Below are 13763 nucleotides of genomic sequence, written 5' to 3'. Positions count from 1 at the left end.
ATATTTTATTTTGTAATTTTTAGTTTGACGTGCTTTAAAAGCGTGTTTTTTAGTTTTTTAAAACTATTTTTATTTTTTCTTTAGTGACAATTTCCGATCCCACCGAGGATGGCTTCTGCCAAGGCCAGGTTTTGAACAGACTATTATTGTCAGAGACTCTTTACTATCCTTAAGATTATTGATTGTATTCTGTGCTGAGGAAAAACCACACAAATTGTGAACATCATACAAATTTTCATCACTGCCTTACATATCGCGATAATATAGGTCTACTAATGGAGTTATTTACTCATTTATACATATTATTAGATACAAGTCGTGGTAAAAGCAGATATTCAGAGTAGAGCGAAATAAAAACATCTTCAATAATATTATAAAGATGAAACTTTTGTGTTTTTATATGTTTGTAATGTTATCAAGAAAAAACCACTGGACAAATTCCAAAAATTTTTTCTCCATTATAAAGTTGCATATACACGAGTGACATAGGCCATGTAAATTATAGTTATAACTTATAATTACATGTTACGTAGTTTTTACCTCATATAATATAGAAAAAGTATTGAATCATAATTCATGACTTACACTACGGAAAAAATTTAGAATTCAGTATGACTCACACTGATACATTCTTCATGTGTTATATGACATGAATGTGTGCGGTAATCATATTGTATTATACAGTATATACATATATTATGATGGTTGTTAATATTAGTAGGGTTACCAATTACGTAAAGTAAAAGCGGAAAAGATAAATTAGTGATTTAAATGTTGGTGGCTAAATCTTATCGAATATTTTTTAACGCTTCCGGTCAATACTTAATAACCATAGAACATCAGAATCTACCCCGAATAAAGAATCTTATGTTGTACGAGAAAAATCAATCTGTTTGTGAAGACCCTTTTCTCAGGAACGTATGGAGGTATGAAGGTAAAATTCATATAAAATACTCAAGTCTGGAGTTGTGAAAAAATCCAACTTCTAAGCGAACGCAATCAAAAGATATAGCCGTTTATGATGTAAATTTTTAGGCCTGCTAAGGGAATCATAAAATTCTCCCGTGAACTCAGAACCTTGAAATTTAATACGAAGCAACTTCTTTTAGCACAGATAAAGGACAAATAGCGAAAAGAATAAATTTTTAATTGTATGATAACTTTTAAAAACCAGGTTTATACGCAACCCTCCGTGCGCGAGTCCGTCTCGCATTTGTTTTTTCAATGCAAAAGTGAAAAATGGTCAACTCTGACGCTTTCCGATATCAAACGGTTTAATAAGATTTCTGGGAGTCAAGCACGCGTCGGCATACACTGTGCTAGCTTGCACCAGGGCAGGTACCACACCCTCACATATCACAAGATTGGCGTGAAGTAGCAGCATATGAATGCTACCATGTTTCGTTGAATAAACGAAGCAGTCGGGGTTCCATATTATTTTCCCTCGCTTTGACTTATCCAGGTCATCTAGTTGGCAATTCATTTGTAGAAGCATAATCTCCTTATGTTGCTGATTGCTTACCTTAGACAACCCACCTCTTTTGCCAACTTTTACATTAAGAAGAACTAAATCCTCATTAAGAACATTATGTCCTTTATACAGTTATAAACAAATAATTTAATTGAATCAATTTCTGCATCTAGCAAAATTAATTGTCACACATCCCCCATATCTCATCGAGTATCCTTAAAATGTCAATCATCTTACTTTTAATCTATCTATAGTTAGAAGGTTAGTTAGTATGGGAGTCATATAGTTTTAAATAGATTTTTGAAGTCAAAGTGAATTATTTTAGTTTACTTAATTATGATAATTGTATGACAATGACAATGAGTGTTGTATTTTTGTTGTTGTCTGTATTTGATTAATAATCTTTACTAATATTATAAAATCGAAGACTTTGTTTGTTTGTTTGAAGGAAATAATCTCAGAAACTACTGGACTGATTTGAAAAATTCTTTCAGTGTTATATAGTCAATTTTTTGAGGAAGGCCATAGGCTATATATATGTACCACGGATGAAGCCGGGGCGGACCGCTAGTTAAAAATATAATTCAATGAAATTGAAAATGTTTCAAACTTAAATAAACAATAAAATCGAAACCTCCTTCGTTTTAAGAAGCATTGGTTAAAAATAATTTATTAACACTTATATTTAATGCATAAATACACTTGGCTGTCAACAACTCTGGAGTTGGGTGTTTTTAAGAGGATCACATAATTTACCATTTGATTAGGCGGTTTACCATGAACCATAGTACAAATCAATTGGCACTTGGCCAAAAACCACTGTAATACATGTGTTACTAAAATAGAGTAATGAATTACTTCAATCAAGTAGTTCTGTTCTGATCTTTACCTTATGTCTAGTTGATTTTAATCACAGTGTTTACTTTAAGTATACTTCTTATGAAACATTAAAAGTTACGGTTTATTCAACTTATTATAAAAGATTTTATTTTATTTATTTCAATAAGTTTTAATTATTATTATTTTATTTATTTATTTATACCTTTACAGGAGGAACCCAATATGATTTTAGCAATATTTTTATGGCCTAATATTGTATTTATAACTAACCTACATTGACTTAGATTTTAAATAAGAATAAAAAAGGTTTCTGGTCCATCCAGTAGTTTTGAGTTTATTGGTTAATGACGCTAAATAATCAAATATTATTTTATCATGATATAAAAAGACTAGTACTGTATGCATAATATGCATACCTTAGGAAATTAAGTATGATGTGTGAGAAAAATTAAACTTTTCTGATACCAAGTGTATATGTTTTACATGAAATGTGCAAACTCACATAGTAGTTATATCTTTTGATAACAAAATATATAATATTTAAGTATTTCATATTATTTAACAATACATAATATATTATATGAAGGTGAAACTATATGTGATTCTAAACTTGAATATAAGAATGATTGAAGGAATTCTAAGATTGAACATAATAAATTCAGAAATTATTTAATATTTATACCATATTGAATATTTGCATATTTTGTGTATTATATTATTTTCTAGTTAATATTTATTACTGTTGTGTATATACAACATTTTTTAGCAAAATAAAAATTAACGATGGGGATTGTTTTAGTTTTAAATATTGCACTGAAAAATAAATTTTGTAACTTGAATGTCCCCTAAACTAGCTCATCTGTGTGTATGTCAATTTACACAAAAAACACTAAGTTCGAACCCTACATTTATTTTAAATTTACGCCGACAAGGGAAAACTTTCACTTCGTGAGAACAAAGTCAATACATTCGACATACTTTTTAGAAGCAAATACAACTTGTAATAATTTATAAATAATTGACAATACCTTGTTAAATATTCTCCTCCAGTACAAATCTGATCTTGTTGGTGTTAGTGGTATAGATACGGTGGTTTCCCGTTGTACCGACGGCATTTTCACCCAAAAACTTGCAAAGAACTAGTTATTTTAATTTTGTCTCAGCATATAACAGTATTTCGGATCACTATTAAACGTACATGATCGATTTATTGCAAGCAAACGATAAGATAACGTATTTCTGGACAATATCCTGATTATTTGTTAAATCCGTGTTTATATATCTGATAACGCCGCAAACAATTCACGACTTCACAGTTCTCACCTACACCGACACATTACCGTTATCCAATCACTCCGACAGAGCAGTAAAAATATATACAGACAGTTGACAAGAGCGACCTCGGTTAGGGACAGACTATAACGCAAAATTATAAAGACATGACAAGTAAGTGACAGATAATTTATGATGAAAAAGGAACATAAATGGATTTACAATTTATCTAAACAGGGCACGTTACCTATACATAGTGTGCAATATTTTTTACTCTCTGGATATTATTACCGTGTCTTGTATCTGTACAATTTACACGTTGTGCATTGAAATTGTACTATACTCAAATAAATACTTCTACATTCATAAAAATACGTCCGAGAATTTCATTCAATAAATTATCGACTTATAAGTTTTTGACACGTAAAAAAATGCAGATAAGTACCTATTTATATTTTTTGGCTCTAACTATTACATATATCTGGTAGCCCGTGACACTGACAGTGATTTTAAATTGTTAAATCGTTACTATGGCGACAATTAAAGAAATGTTAGTAAACAAAGTTGAAAGTACATATTCAATGCATTCGATGTTATAAATGTAATAAAAAGTTTAGTAACATAAATATAATTTGATAAATAAGTAGATATTTTAAAAATGACTGACTTCATAAAATCAAACGCCAGTTCGGGTGTGTACTGGTTAAAAGAACCGCTACAAAGTATAAAAATAAGGTGAATATATTTCATGAAAGTGATCTTAAAAGTTTACATTAAAAAAGAACTAAAGACGTGGGTGAAAAACGATTTAATACATATTGGAATCTATTTAAGTTTATCATTATATATTTCAGGATTACAATAAAGACGCAAGAAAGCATAATTTCACTCCCAAAATTTGAGGATTACTCAAATATATCTCAAATGCAGAATTTAACTAAAGCTGATGGGAGTGTGACAAAAGAATATGTTTTTGCATGGCAGGAAAAAGTATTCAGCCAGTATGAAATTAAAAAGTACTTGGATATTCATAATTGTACATCAGAGTGGGACTTGAACCTCCACAACAGATTAAAACAGAATAATTGTCTACCACAGAAGATTTTTACATATCTCAATGAAGATTGTTATATACCCTTGCCTGTCATTGAAAAAAAAAGTTATGACACTGGGCTTCACTATTTGAATTCATGTTTGGAATGTCTAAACTTAAATGAAAAGTTAAGCAATGTTAACTTAAGCGAAACAAATTCCACAAGACTCTTGTTTTCTAGTCAAGAAAATGTGACTGTTGGAACTGAATGGACAGCAATGCACTTTATGTATGATAACTCTAAGTATGATGAGTGAGTATAAATTGTATTTGTTTGTCTTTTTTTCACATAGTAACAGAATGATTGTTTGGTATGATTTTTTCACTCTTTTTTAAAATTTTCTCCCCTAACTGGACGTTACAACTAGTAGCTTGGTATACAAAGTTGAATGGCCTACTATGAGCAAACACGGCATGCAACAAACTATCTTCCTACACTTAAAGGAAATCAGCTTAATTAATTAACACTCATAAAGATATAATAAGAGAGACTCAAGATAGTTTGGACACTAAAAGCTGTTTTTTATTGCAGTGAATCAGTATGTAGGTGAGGCCATGGGCGTAAAGCTAGTGTATTTAAAAACATAAAATTCTATGGTAAATACTTAATAGTTTATATATTTCAACGAATTGTGTTTATAGCAACATTATCAAAATTTGATTTCTTAATGCTTTCATTTTCAGTGATGACAATATCATATATGCTGATGAATGTTTATTGCTATCCTTGTATCATCATAAACAGCACAATTACCTGATGGTGTCTCATGATGTGAATAATTTATCAAACCCATACAATATCGAGAGTGCATCAGGCAACCTGCATTTAGAGTATTATGTGGATATAGATTTCGGTTTGCAGGGGTGTAGTGAGGAACTGGTGGATTTGGTAAAGTATTTTATAATTATTGTTGTTCCTTCTTTATTTAATTTGGTTACTAGCATTCTGTGTGGTCTTCAAATCATTGTGCTTCATGGATTTTCGAGGAAGACAATGAAGAAGACAGAAGAGCATATTTTGTTTCTTTCTTCTCTCTCTTTATCTTTAGATTTCTCTCTTTTTTTCTGTCTTTATATATCTTGCTAACTATTATGGAAAATTAAATTTTAGAAAAACCTACTTATAACGCTGAAGTTCTCTTTTGAAGAACTATCCATTAATATCTTTATATTATTTAAATACATAATCGCGAATCTATCTTTGGGTATAAAAGAATAAATTCATTTTTTGAAATTATTTTTTTTTATAAAAAGTATTTGTCCAGTGGTTTTCATGTGATTGGCGCACATGGAAACAATCAAATTGAGAAATAGAACGAAAACAAAATGGGATCTATAAGACATCCATATTGCATGATAAACTTATTAAAAATTAACATTTTTTTCTCCTTTCAGCTCAATAAACTGTATAAGAAATGGCAGAAAAAGCAAAAGTATTTTATGCCCTTTGTCATGCCGCCTCTGGGAGGCAAGAAGGTGTTCGTATCGTTAGAAATAACATCAGCAAAAGACTTTGAAATGGATAATATTTATATTGAATATCACATTAAGGTATTTATATGTCACAACACCATAAAAATCAGATGCTGATATTTTGATATTTATGTCAATTGAAAATACAGTCATAATCTGTTATAATGACATCAAAGGGACTTCTCATATTTAGTCGTAAAAACCGGTTGTCGTAACAGCCGATGATGTTGTTATGTTGATAATTCAGCTGGGACCCTAGATTTTGGTCAATTTAACCGATATGTTGTTATAAATGATGTTGTTGTAAACAGTTTTGACTGTATGTATAATGAGAAATTTTGAAAGAATAGAAAAAATTCGATCACGAGGCAGGATTCGAACCTGCATTTTTTTCTATTCTTTCAAAATTTCTCATTTATAAAGCATTTCAATGCTATAAAACTAAAAAATTAAATGTATGTATAATCTAATAAGATACAAATGAAAAGGAGCCTGTAGGTATATTACATTCTATTAATACAATAGTTGGTAGGTATGTTCATTAATGTTACAAAATATTTTATTAAGGTATAGTATGGTAGTATATCCATCAAGGGCGGCCCTTGATGGATATTGCACACATGTATTTTGTTTATTTCTTACCTTACGCCTCTTCAAATTGATTGCCGACTTCAAATTGGAAAGGGATAAGGAAAGGATTGACGAGAGGACTAAAGGAAAGAACTGGGATAGGTAAGGGAAAGGATATGGGCCTCCGGCTCCCCCACTCACCGAACGAAACAGCCGTATGCTATTTCACACCGATATTTTGTGGGGGTGTGGTACTTCCCCGGTGCGAGCTGGCCCAATTCGTACACCAATATTGTACATAATAAGCGATCACCTACCCTTAAAAATATATTTAAATCCAATTTCTTCTTATTCTCTTAATAAAAAAACGTATTCGTTATTCATTATGAGTAAAATTTATTATTATTTCTCTAGATTCCAGATACTGTTCAATGCAAAAGCGACCTTATTGGCCGGACACACGTGTCACAGTCCCTTGTAACAGAGGCTGGTCAGATTTGGCTCTTTGGACACACCATTGATTTAGAATTAGATATTGCTACAGGAATTGGTATTTGATATTTTTCTATATCTATATTAATATTATAAATCTGAAGAGTTTGATTGTTTGTTTGTTTGTTTGAACGCACTAATCTCTTTCAGTGTTAGATTGCAGTGATAGATAGGAAATGTATTTAACATCAAGCGAATAACAGAAGTAATTGAAACCATTATTTAGCCCTCCTCTCTTAATCTCTTCTTACTTAATTTCAGACCCACCGTCATTAAAAATATTCTTCGAAGTCATATCACAAGACTGGTGGCGAAGGCACAGAACTGAGGGATATAGCCATCTCGCTCTAACCTTACACCCCGGTAGATACAAAGAGCAGTTGTCCTGCTCTAGGCCAGAAGAACTGAATGAAATAGAAGCGGAGAGCCGAAGGTTCTTTGTCGGCGGATGTCATTTGATTGAGGACTTGGAGATTTTAGAGAAACCTCAGCTATATGTAAGTTAATCTTAGTCATTATCATAGGCCATATATATTCCCAATGCAGAGACACATGCCTCCTATGAGAGTTTGGGTTATAATCCACCACGCTGGCCAAATATGAGTTGGCAGATGTCACTAGACATCCTTCACTTTATAGAGCAGAGGTGATTTTGAATAATTATACATTAAACACCCACGACGTCTCAATTTGGTGTAAGGACCTCAGATTTAAAGAAATTGATCCGTGGAATAGTATCTGTTCAAAATCTGTTCAGCAGTTTTGGTAACGAATCAATAAGTAATACGTCAATAGCACAATGTGCTGTTTATGGCAGTCTCTAGCTAAAAATACTTTTCTTCCTTTCTATAAAAGTACAACATAATAACCAAAAATTTTTAAAATCTTTTTCAGGCTGGCAACTTTAGAAACGTGCTAACCGGTTATATATTAGTTCACTGGAGTACCATAACGCAGTCTCAGACCCCTGGGCATCATTCCCCTGTCCCGATGTCATCTGGGACAGCGCTATTACAGGGGGCTGATGCAGTTTTAAAGCAATATAAAAGAGCAAAAGCCACTTTGGCAGCGGCTACAAGGAACTTTCGAGAGACAGGGGACTTATAGATGCTTCTAGTGTAATGGAGAGAATTGTGCCTTCAAATTATATCACTAAGTATGAATTGTATAAAAAGGTAGAGAAATAACGATAATTGAATAAAAATGGAAAGACAAATAATTATCTAAGAATGCTGTGACGTAGACGTTTTGTCTACTTATTAAAAGAACTTAAGATTATATTGCTATAAGATAACACCCAAATACGAGGCTAAATGGGATTCGCTCATGAGGTGTCTGTAAGGTTTACTTTATTTGTTATAGAGACTACACTTTGAGTAATCGTCAGATTATGAAGTCATCTTCACTGCATCAATATTATCATAAGTCATAAAAAACGCAATGGACATATATGAAAACGGGTTTTAGAAAATAAAACAAATAATATCTAGTCAAATTGTATTTTCACTCTAATTAAACACATGTGATACTTAATATTATTGGTATTTTATTTGTTATTTCTACTCTTCAACATGAGGTAGGATCATATGTAAAAATTCCAAATTCTAACCTATGTATTCCTAAAAGAGTAGTTTTGGAATTACATTGAAATATTTATAACAAACTAATTATTCCTAAAAAACATTGTGTTTTGCCTCTCGTGTCTATCCAGTCTAATGGCCATTAACAGGCATCCGGTTTGAATTAACAACAACAGCTATCCATCTCGCTTACACAAAGCGCGTTGCGCGTTTTTGCAGTCATCTAATTTTTTTTCTTCACATAGGCTATATTTTTCGAAATTTTATTTTATCAGACAATATCCGCCAAGTATCCATTCCAATACTTAAACTTTTTTTTAGTTATTTAACTGCCTAAATATCTATTCCATTGATCGTGAAGCCTCTTAGTTTCAAAATCATTGACTCCTAACAACATCGCGCATGAGCTCTGTAACAGCAGCTATCCGTCTCGCTCTCGCCCGCCGCCTGTCCATAGCGCGCGTCACTCGCCCGCTGCGCGCGCGCTTCATGGCGTGTTGCGTCGCGAACATCGCGCGTCTCGCCGCGTCCTGCGCCGCTAGCTCGTGCCGTTGGAGCGATGTCTCCCAGCTGCTGAGCGCGTTTGATATGGCCACACGCTGTTCGATGGAATTTGTATGAAACATCGTAAGACATTTTCAACAAACGATTATATATAACCTAAATGCTTTGATAAAAATGCCATACAAAAATATCGCAAGCGATTGTAAGTCTTGGTCACATTTGATTATTAATATTTTGGTCGATTTCAACTAAAGGGTTCGTCTGCATATATTCCGAGGCAGGTTTTTTAACGAGAATAAAGTAATTAACTTAATATAATTATATTTATGTAATGTTACTAAGTACTGTAAATTGTATATAAGAATTGACAGCGACTTAAAAGTACACATGAACATTTTAATAACTTTACAAAACTTTATTAAATTCATATCAATTTACTTTAGAAGCATCTCGCAAAATGGCACAACGACGTTGCCGCGCGTCGTCCTCCTTCCTCTGTGCGTGCAGCAGCTCGATGCGGCGCCGCAATGTATCAGCCGCGTCAAGCCGGCAACGTCGCTCCATTGCTAGTTGTATGCGCGCCTCTTCTTCCATTGCTTTATCTATTAGCTTTGAGATCTGAAATTTTTTTTTATTGTTTGAGTGATTATATTCTATAATAATAATCATAAGATCTTTTATTACCGAACACTAAGTATTATATTAACATATTATATAATTCTGCTTTACCATCATCATCAGCCCATATATATTCCCACAGCTGGGCACAGGCCTTCTATTAGGGATCAGGCCATAATCCACCACTTTAACTGCTTAACCATATTTCTTTAATTACAAATTTGTCAAATCGATCAGTGGATCAGAGTTGTGTGAAATTCATCGCGTCAACTAAAAGCTTGTAAGACTACTGCAAAATATGTAAATGTAATATTATAAATGTTAAATAACTACAATGTAGATAATATGAGATGTTTCGATATCTGCTGGAATGTTCTGTACGCTTTAGGCTTATTATTTCCAAACGATTACTTACCTAGTATTTTGTTGTGTTTGATTTTCGCAAGTATTATACATTTAGAAATTAAAAACTTTATAACGGATTTTAAACGCGATTTATTCATTATATTATTAACCCGACGTTTCGAACACTTTACAGCGAGCGTTGTCACGGGGAGACTGAGATATTATGTTTTTTTTTTATTTATATTTGTTATAAAAAATACTCCACATACCAACTGCGGAGAAATAGGTGGAGGTAGTTCACTAACAACAATTTTTGTATGACCTTCAAGTCATATAGCTCGCTGTAAAGTGTTCGAAACGTCGGGTTAATAACATAATGAGTAAATCGCGCTTAAAATCCGCTAAAAAGTTTTTAATTTCTAAATTACTTACCTTCTTATCTTCTTTCCAAGCCTTCAAATCGGCACTCCTCTGCTCCTTGTACCGGATGCAGTCTAGCAACTGGCCCCTTCTCGCCTGTTGTTCCGCCATCTTCTGGAATGTTCTGTACTCGTTCATGCTTCGTTCTTGCGCTCTCTTCTCGTGCAGATATCGTTTGTATTGCTCTGACGTTTCAGCTTCCATCTAATTGTCAATTTATTTAATCACTTTTCATAATTTATGTAGATCTGTTATAGCAGCCATGGAAATTTTAGAAAGAAACATTTGTGGTATTTTCACATCGATTGGGGTTTATTGGCAAAAAATTTGTGTATCAAGATTGCAGATTAAACTGTAAACTTTGAAGTATGGTCAATTATACAAGCAGAATACCTATCAGACTACATGCAAATATATATAATAATAAAAGCAAATATATCACTAATGTTTGTAGAATTTACTCTCAAACACTATTTTTTTGCTCATGTATTTATTTGTTGAAATAAAATGCAGAGTAATGCGCTGAAAAGCATTTGCATAGTTTTTTTGTGAAGGTGGATATCAGAAGAATTTCTTTACATGTCAAAATATATTAAATGGATTAGTAATTAACGGTGCTCTAGAAACAGTACATCGTTTTTCAGTTTTCATCGTAGGGGAACATAGCTACAGCGTTTGGTTCTACTTACAAGTTCCCTTTCCTCCTTCTCCTTCAGCCACATCTTCTGAAAATACTCCGCCAGCTTCTCCCTCTCCTGATTCTCTTCTCTCTTACGGGCGAGCGCTTGCAGCAGTTTGATGTCTCGCTCGGGAATCGAGTCAAAGACGTCGCTGCTCGACGCATCCGCTGCATCATAGTCCAACGTGCCAACGAGATCCGATGTTGTACTGGGAACTATGAAACATGTTATTACATGTTAATATGATCCTAGTGACGAGTTCCATTGTGTTTTAACCGACTTCAAAAAAGGAGGAGGCTATCAATTCGAGTGTTTTTTTTGAGATTTGTAACTTTCGACTGGTTCAACCGATCTTGAAAACTTTTTTTATTTTAAATTTGGCGCCCCCATTCAAATTTTGTCTAGATCTGATAATTTCAAGGTATGTTTTTTTTGTTAAAACATAGTTATATCGTAGTAGAATGAATTTCTGTAGAATTATTGACGCCTGCCATTAAATGAATGCAATTATGTTTTAAAGCTGTAGTTTTATAAATAAATTTTAAATAACTTATGTTGTTTTTATTTACTATTTAATTAAACAAAAACCCCACAAGAAATAAATGGGCATACGTGTAAACAAATTAATAGAGAAAAAATGCAACACATTTATTTCCTTTTCCGTTTAAAAATTACCCTTCCTCATAAAATTTAAAATGTTCTAATTTCGATGATAAATTAACATTACATAATAACACAATTCCTTTTTTGATTTTTAAATTGTAATAATTTTAATCAAAGAAACGATCGACAAAATGAACATAAGTAGAAATGCTTAAAGGTAAATTCACTAAACTATGAACCAAATCGGAATCGGAATTACAAAACACAAGAGAGAAAGAATTATCAAAATTGGATAGACTTTCTAGTTGTATTATCGATCGAAGCGTTCTCAATCTCTATCAATTGAATCTAAACTTAAATACAGTTTTACACCATCTTTAAAATTTACATTATATATTTATAGCTTTAAATTTTATTTTTTTAATTGAAAAATTATATGACATTGTCGGTGGTGCGAACCCATAACATGTTCGCAGCGAAAACGCGTGTAACGCGTCTCAGATAGTTTTGAAAAACTATGCATATGTTAGAATACAAACCACTCACTATACGATATTCGCCTCGGCGAAGCCTTCCTGGGCGATACACAGCGCGAGCGACGAGGCGACTCTGTAATAATTTTATAACAAAACACCATTATGCCACTTCCTTATTTTTATATTATCGTGCGAACGGAACATGTAATAACTACACTTGTCTCATACAGAGTCTTGTAAGTTTCAAATAATCAATGGTATTATGATAGTTAATCGATTAAATTTAAACTATCGCTACGAATGTAATATATAGAATATTACATTACATAGCATGTCTAAAGTCTAGCTTTCTTACGCTGTCTGAGCGCGGTTGCTAAGACTGTATCGATTAAATGTTGTGTAATAGCTTCTTTATAAGTAGTACAGTATTCTTGTATAATATAAATGTATAATAGACAGCCACTGCTACACGTGCTTTTTGTACTTAACAGTCATTAAGTGTTTACTTATAACTTTTCATTATTGATAGCAAAAAAAATAAACTACACACCGATCAAGTGATTACAAATTTACGATTCGTTTATCAAACCAAGAAAATTATCTATGTTATTTTATTTTTTTCAACTATTTATTCACACCAAATCATTCCAAATAAAACACCAACCAAGCGTTTCATTAATTTAGGTCTAGACGGCATTGTGGTAATGTTTATGTATTCATTTAAGAAAAAATACAAGCAAGCATTAAATACGTTGTAGATTTTCCCTATGCACTTGGTTATTTTAGGTGTTAAATAATACAATATTAATTCTTTATACCTATGCTAAAGGTGAAAAATAAATAATGACGAGGAAATACATTACATAAATAAAGCGCTGCCTACTGATAACTATTCATTCTGTCAAAATGATACCACCAATACAAGAGGATGTTATCACTTCGTTATCATTCTTTATCAGTAAAAATATATCACACCTACGATATGCCAGTTTGATATCCACCGCAAGTCGGTGATGACGTGTACACAATGGAGCCAAATAAGAAGGTGTATAAAAGACCTGACGTGTTGAGGAAATTGAATGCTGAAAATTTGCAGTTAATAGAACGTGGTTTACTCGGCGATCTTCCTGATAGGTTTAAACCGCAACCACCCGTCCCGGTAAGAGGTCAATCCACAGACCTGGCAGTCCCCAAAACACATGGACTTCTATCAGCTTGTTTGCCAGTGCCTGTAATCGATTCACCGAGCTCGGTAAAATCATTAAAGTTAGACGACGAACAGGTCTCACCATTGAAGAAGACTTACAGCTTTCGGGAGAAATTTTC

At 32.8% G+C, this 13763-nt stretch overlaps 3 protein-coding genes across 5 annotated transcripts in view; 1 reads left to right on the top strand and 2 right to left on the bottom strand.

Moving 5' to 3' along the window:
• Positions 1–3679, bottom strand: part of LOC119833898 (rhomboid-related protein 2) — a 21251-nt gene extending 17572 nt beyond the window's left edge. For all 3 annotated transcript variants that reach the window (XM_038358122.1, XM_038358130.1, XM_038358139.1), the window contains exon 1: positions 3340–3679. In XM_038358122.1, the coding sequence (XP_038214050.1) occupies positions 3340–3426 (87 nt within the window). In that variant the 5' untranslated portion in view covers positions 3427–3679. The remainder of the gene's footprint in view (positions 1–3339) is intronic.
• A 428-nt stretch (positions 3680–4107) lies between these two features.
• LOC119835163 (Meckel syndrome type 1 protein) lies at positions 4108–8894 on the top strand. Its single transcript, XM_038359838.1, has 7 exons — positions 4108–4318; positions 4438–4929; positions 5361–5565; positions 6072–6227; positions 7134–7269; positions 7473–7708; positions 8106–8894. The coding sequence occupies exons 1-7, from the start codon at positions 4242–4244 to the stop codon at positions 8316–8318; spliced, it is 1515 nt and encodes a 504-aa protein (XP_038215766.1). The 5' UTR covers positions 4108–4241; the 3' UTR covers positions 8319–8894.
• A 139-nt stretch (positions 8895–9033) lies between these two features.
• Positions 9034–12788, bottom strand: LOC119835170 (stress response protein nst1-like). Its single transcript, XM_038359850.1, has 5 exons — positions 12508–12788; positions 11368–11573; positions 10691–10882; positions 9734–9913; positions 9034–9390 (listed from the first exon to the last, which is right to left on the bottom strand). Exons 1-5 carry the CDS (start codon positions 12596–12598, stop codon positions 9169–9171), a joined length of 891 nt encoding a protein of 296 aa, XP_038215778.1. The 5' UTR covers positions 12599–12788; the 3' UTR covers positions 9034–9168.
• Positions 12789–13763: the final 975 nt, after the last annotated feature.

Source organism: Zerene cesonia, chromosome 2 (genome assembly GCF_012273895.1).
Source record: "Zerene cesonia ecotype Mississippi chromosome 2, Zerene_cesonia_1.1, whole genome shotgun sequence".
Classification (NCBI taxonomy): Eukaryota; Metazoa; Arthropoda; class Insecta; order Lepidoptera; family Pieridae; genus Zerene; species Zerene cesonia.
Note: the sequence above shows the minus strand (reverse complement) of the source record. Positions and strands in the feature narration are given on the sequence as shown.

Excerpts from the sequence above, each read along its gene's own strand:
- LOC119835163 (XM_038359838.1), top strand. The coding sequence starts at position 4,242 with ATGACTGACTTCATAAAATCAAACGCCAGTTCGGGTGTGTACTGGTTA. Across the intron at positions 5,566-6,071 it reads GTGAGGAACTGGTGGATTTG|CTCAATAAACTGTATAAGAA; the intron begins GTAAAGTATTTT and ends TTCTCCTTTCAG. Across the intron at positions 7,270-7,472 it reads AGATATTGCTACAGGAATTG|ACCCACCGTCATTAAAAATA; the intron begins GTATTTGATATT and ends ACTTAATTTCAG.
- LOC119835170 (XM_038359850.1), bottom strand. The coding sequence starts at position 12,598 with ATGGTGTTTTGTTATAAAATTATTACAGAGTCGCCTCGTCGCTCGCGC. Across the intron at positions 9,914-10,690 it reads CTTGGAAAGAAGATAAGAAG|ATCTCAAAGCTAATAGATAA; the intron begins GTAAGTAATTTA and ends AAAAAATTTCAG. Across the intron at positions 9,391-9,733 it reads TTTTGCGAGATGCTTCTAAA|CGTGTGGCCATATCAAACGC; the intron begins GTAAATTGATAT and ends TCCATCGAACAG.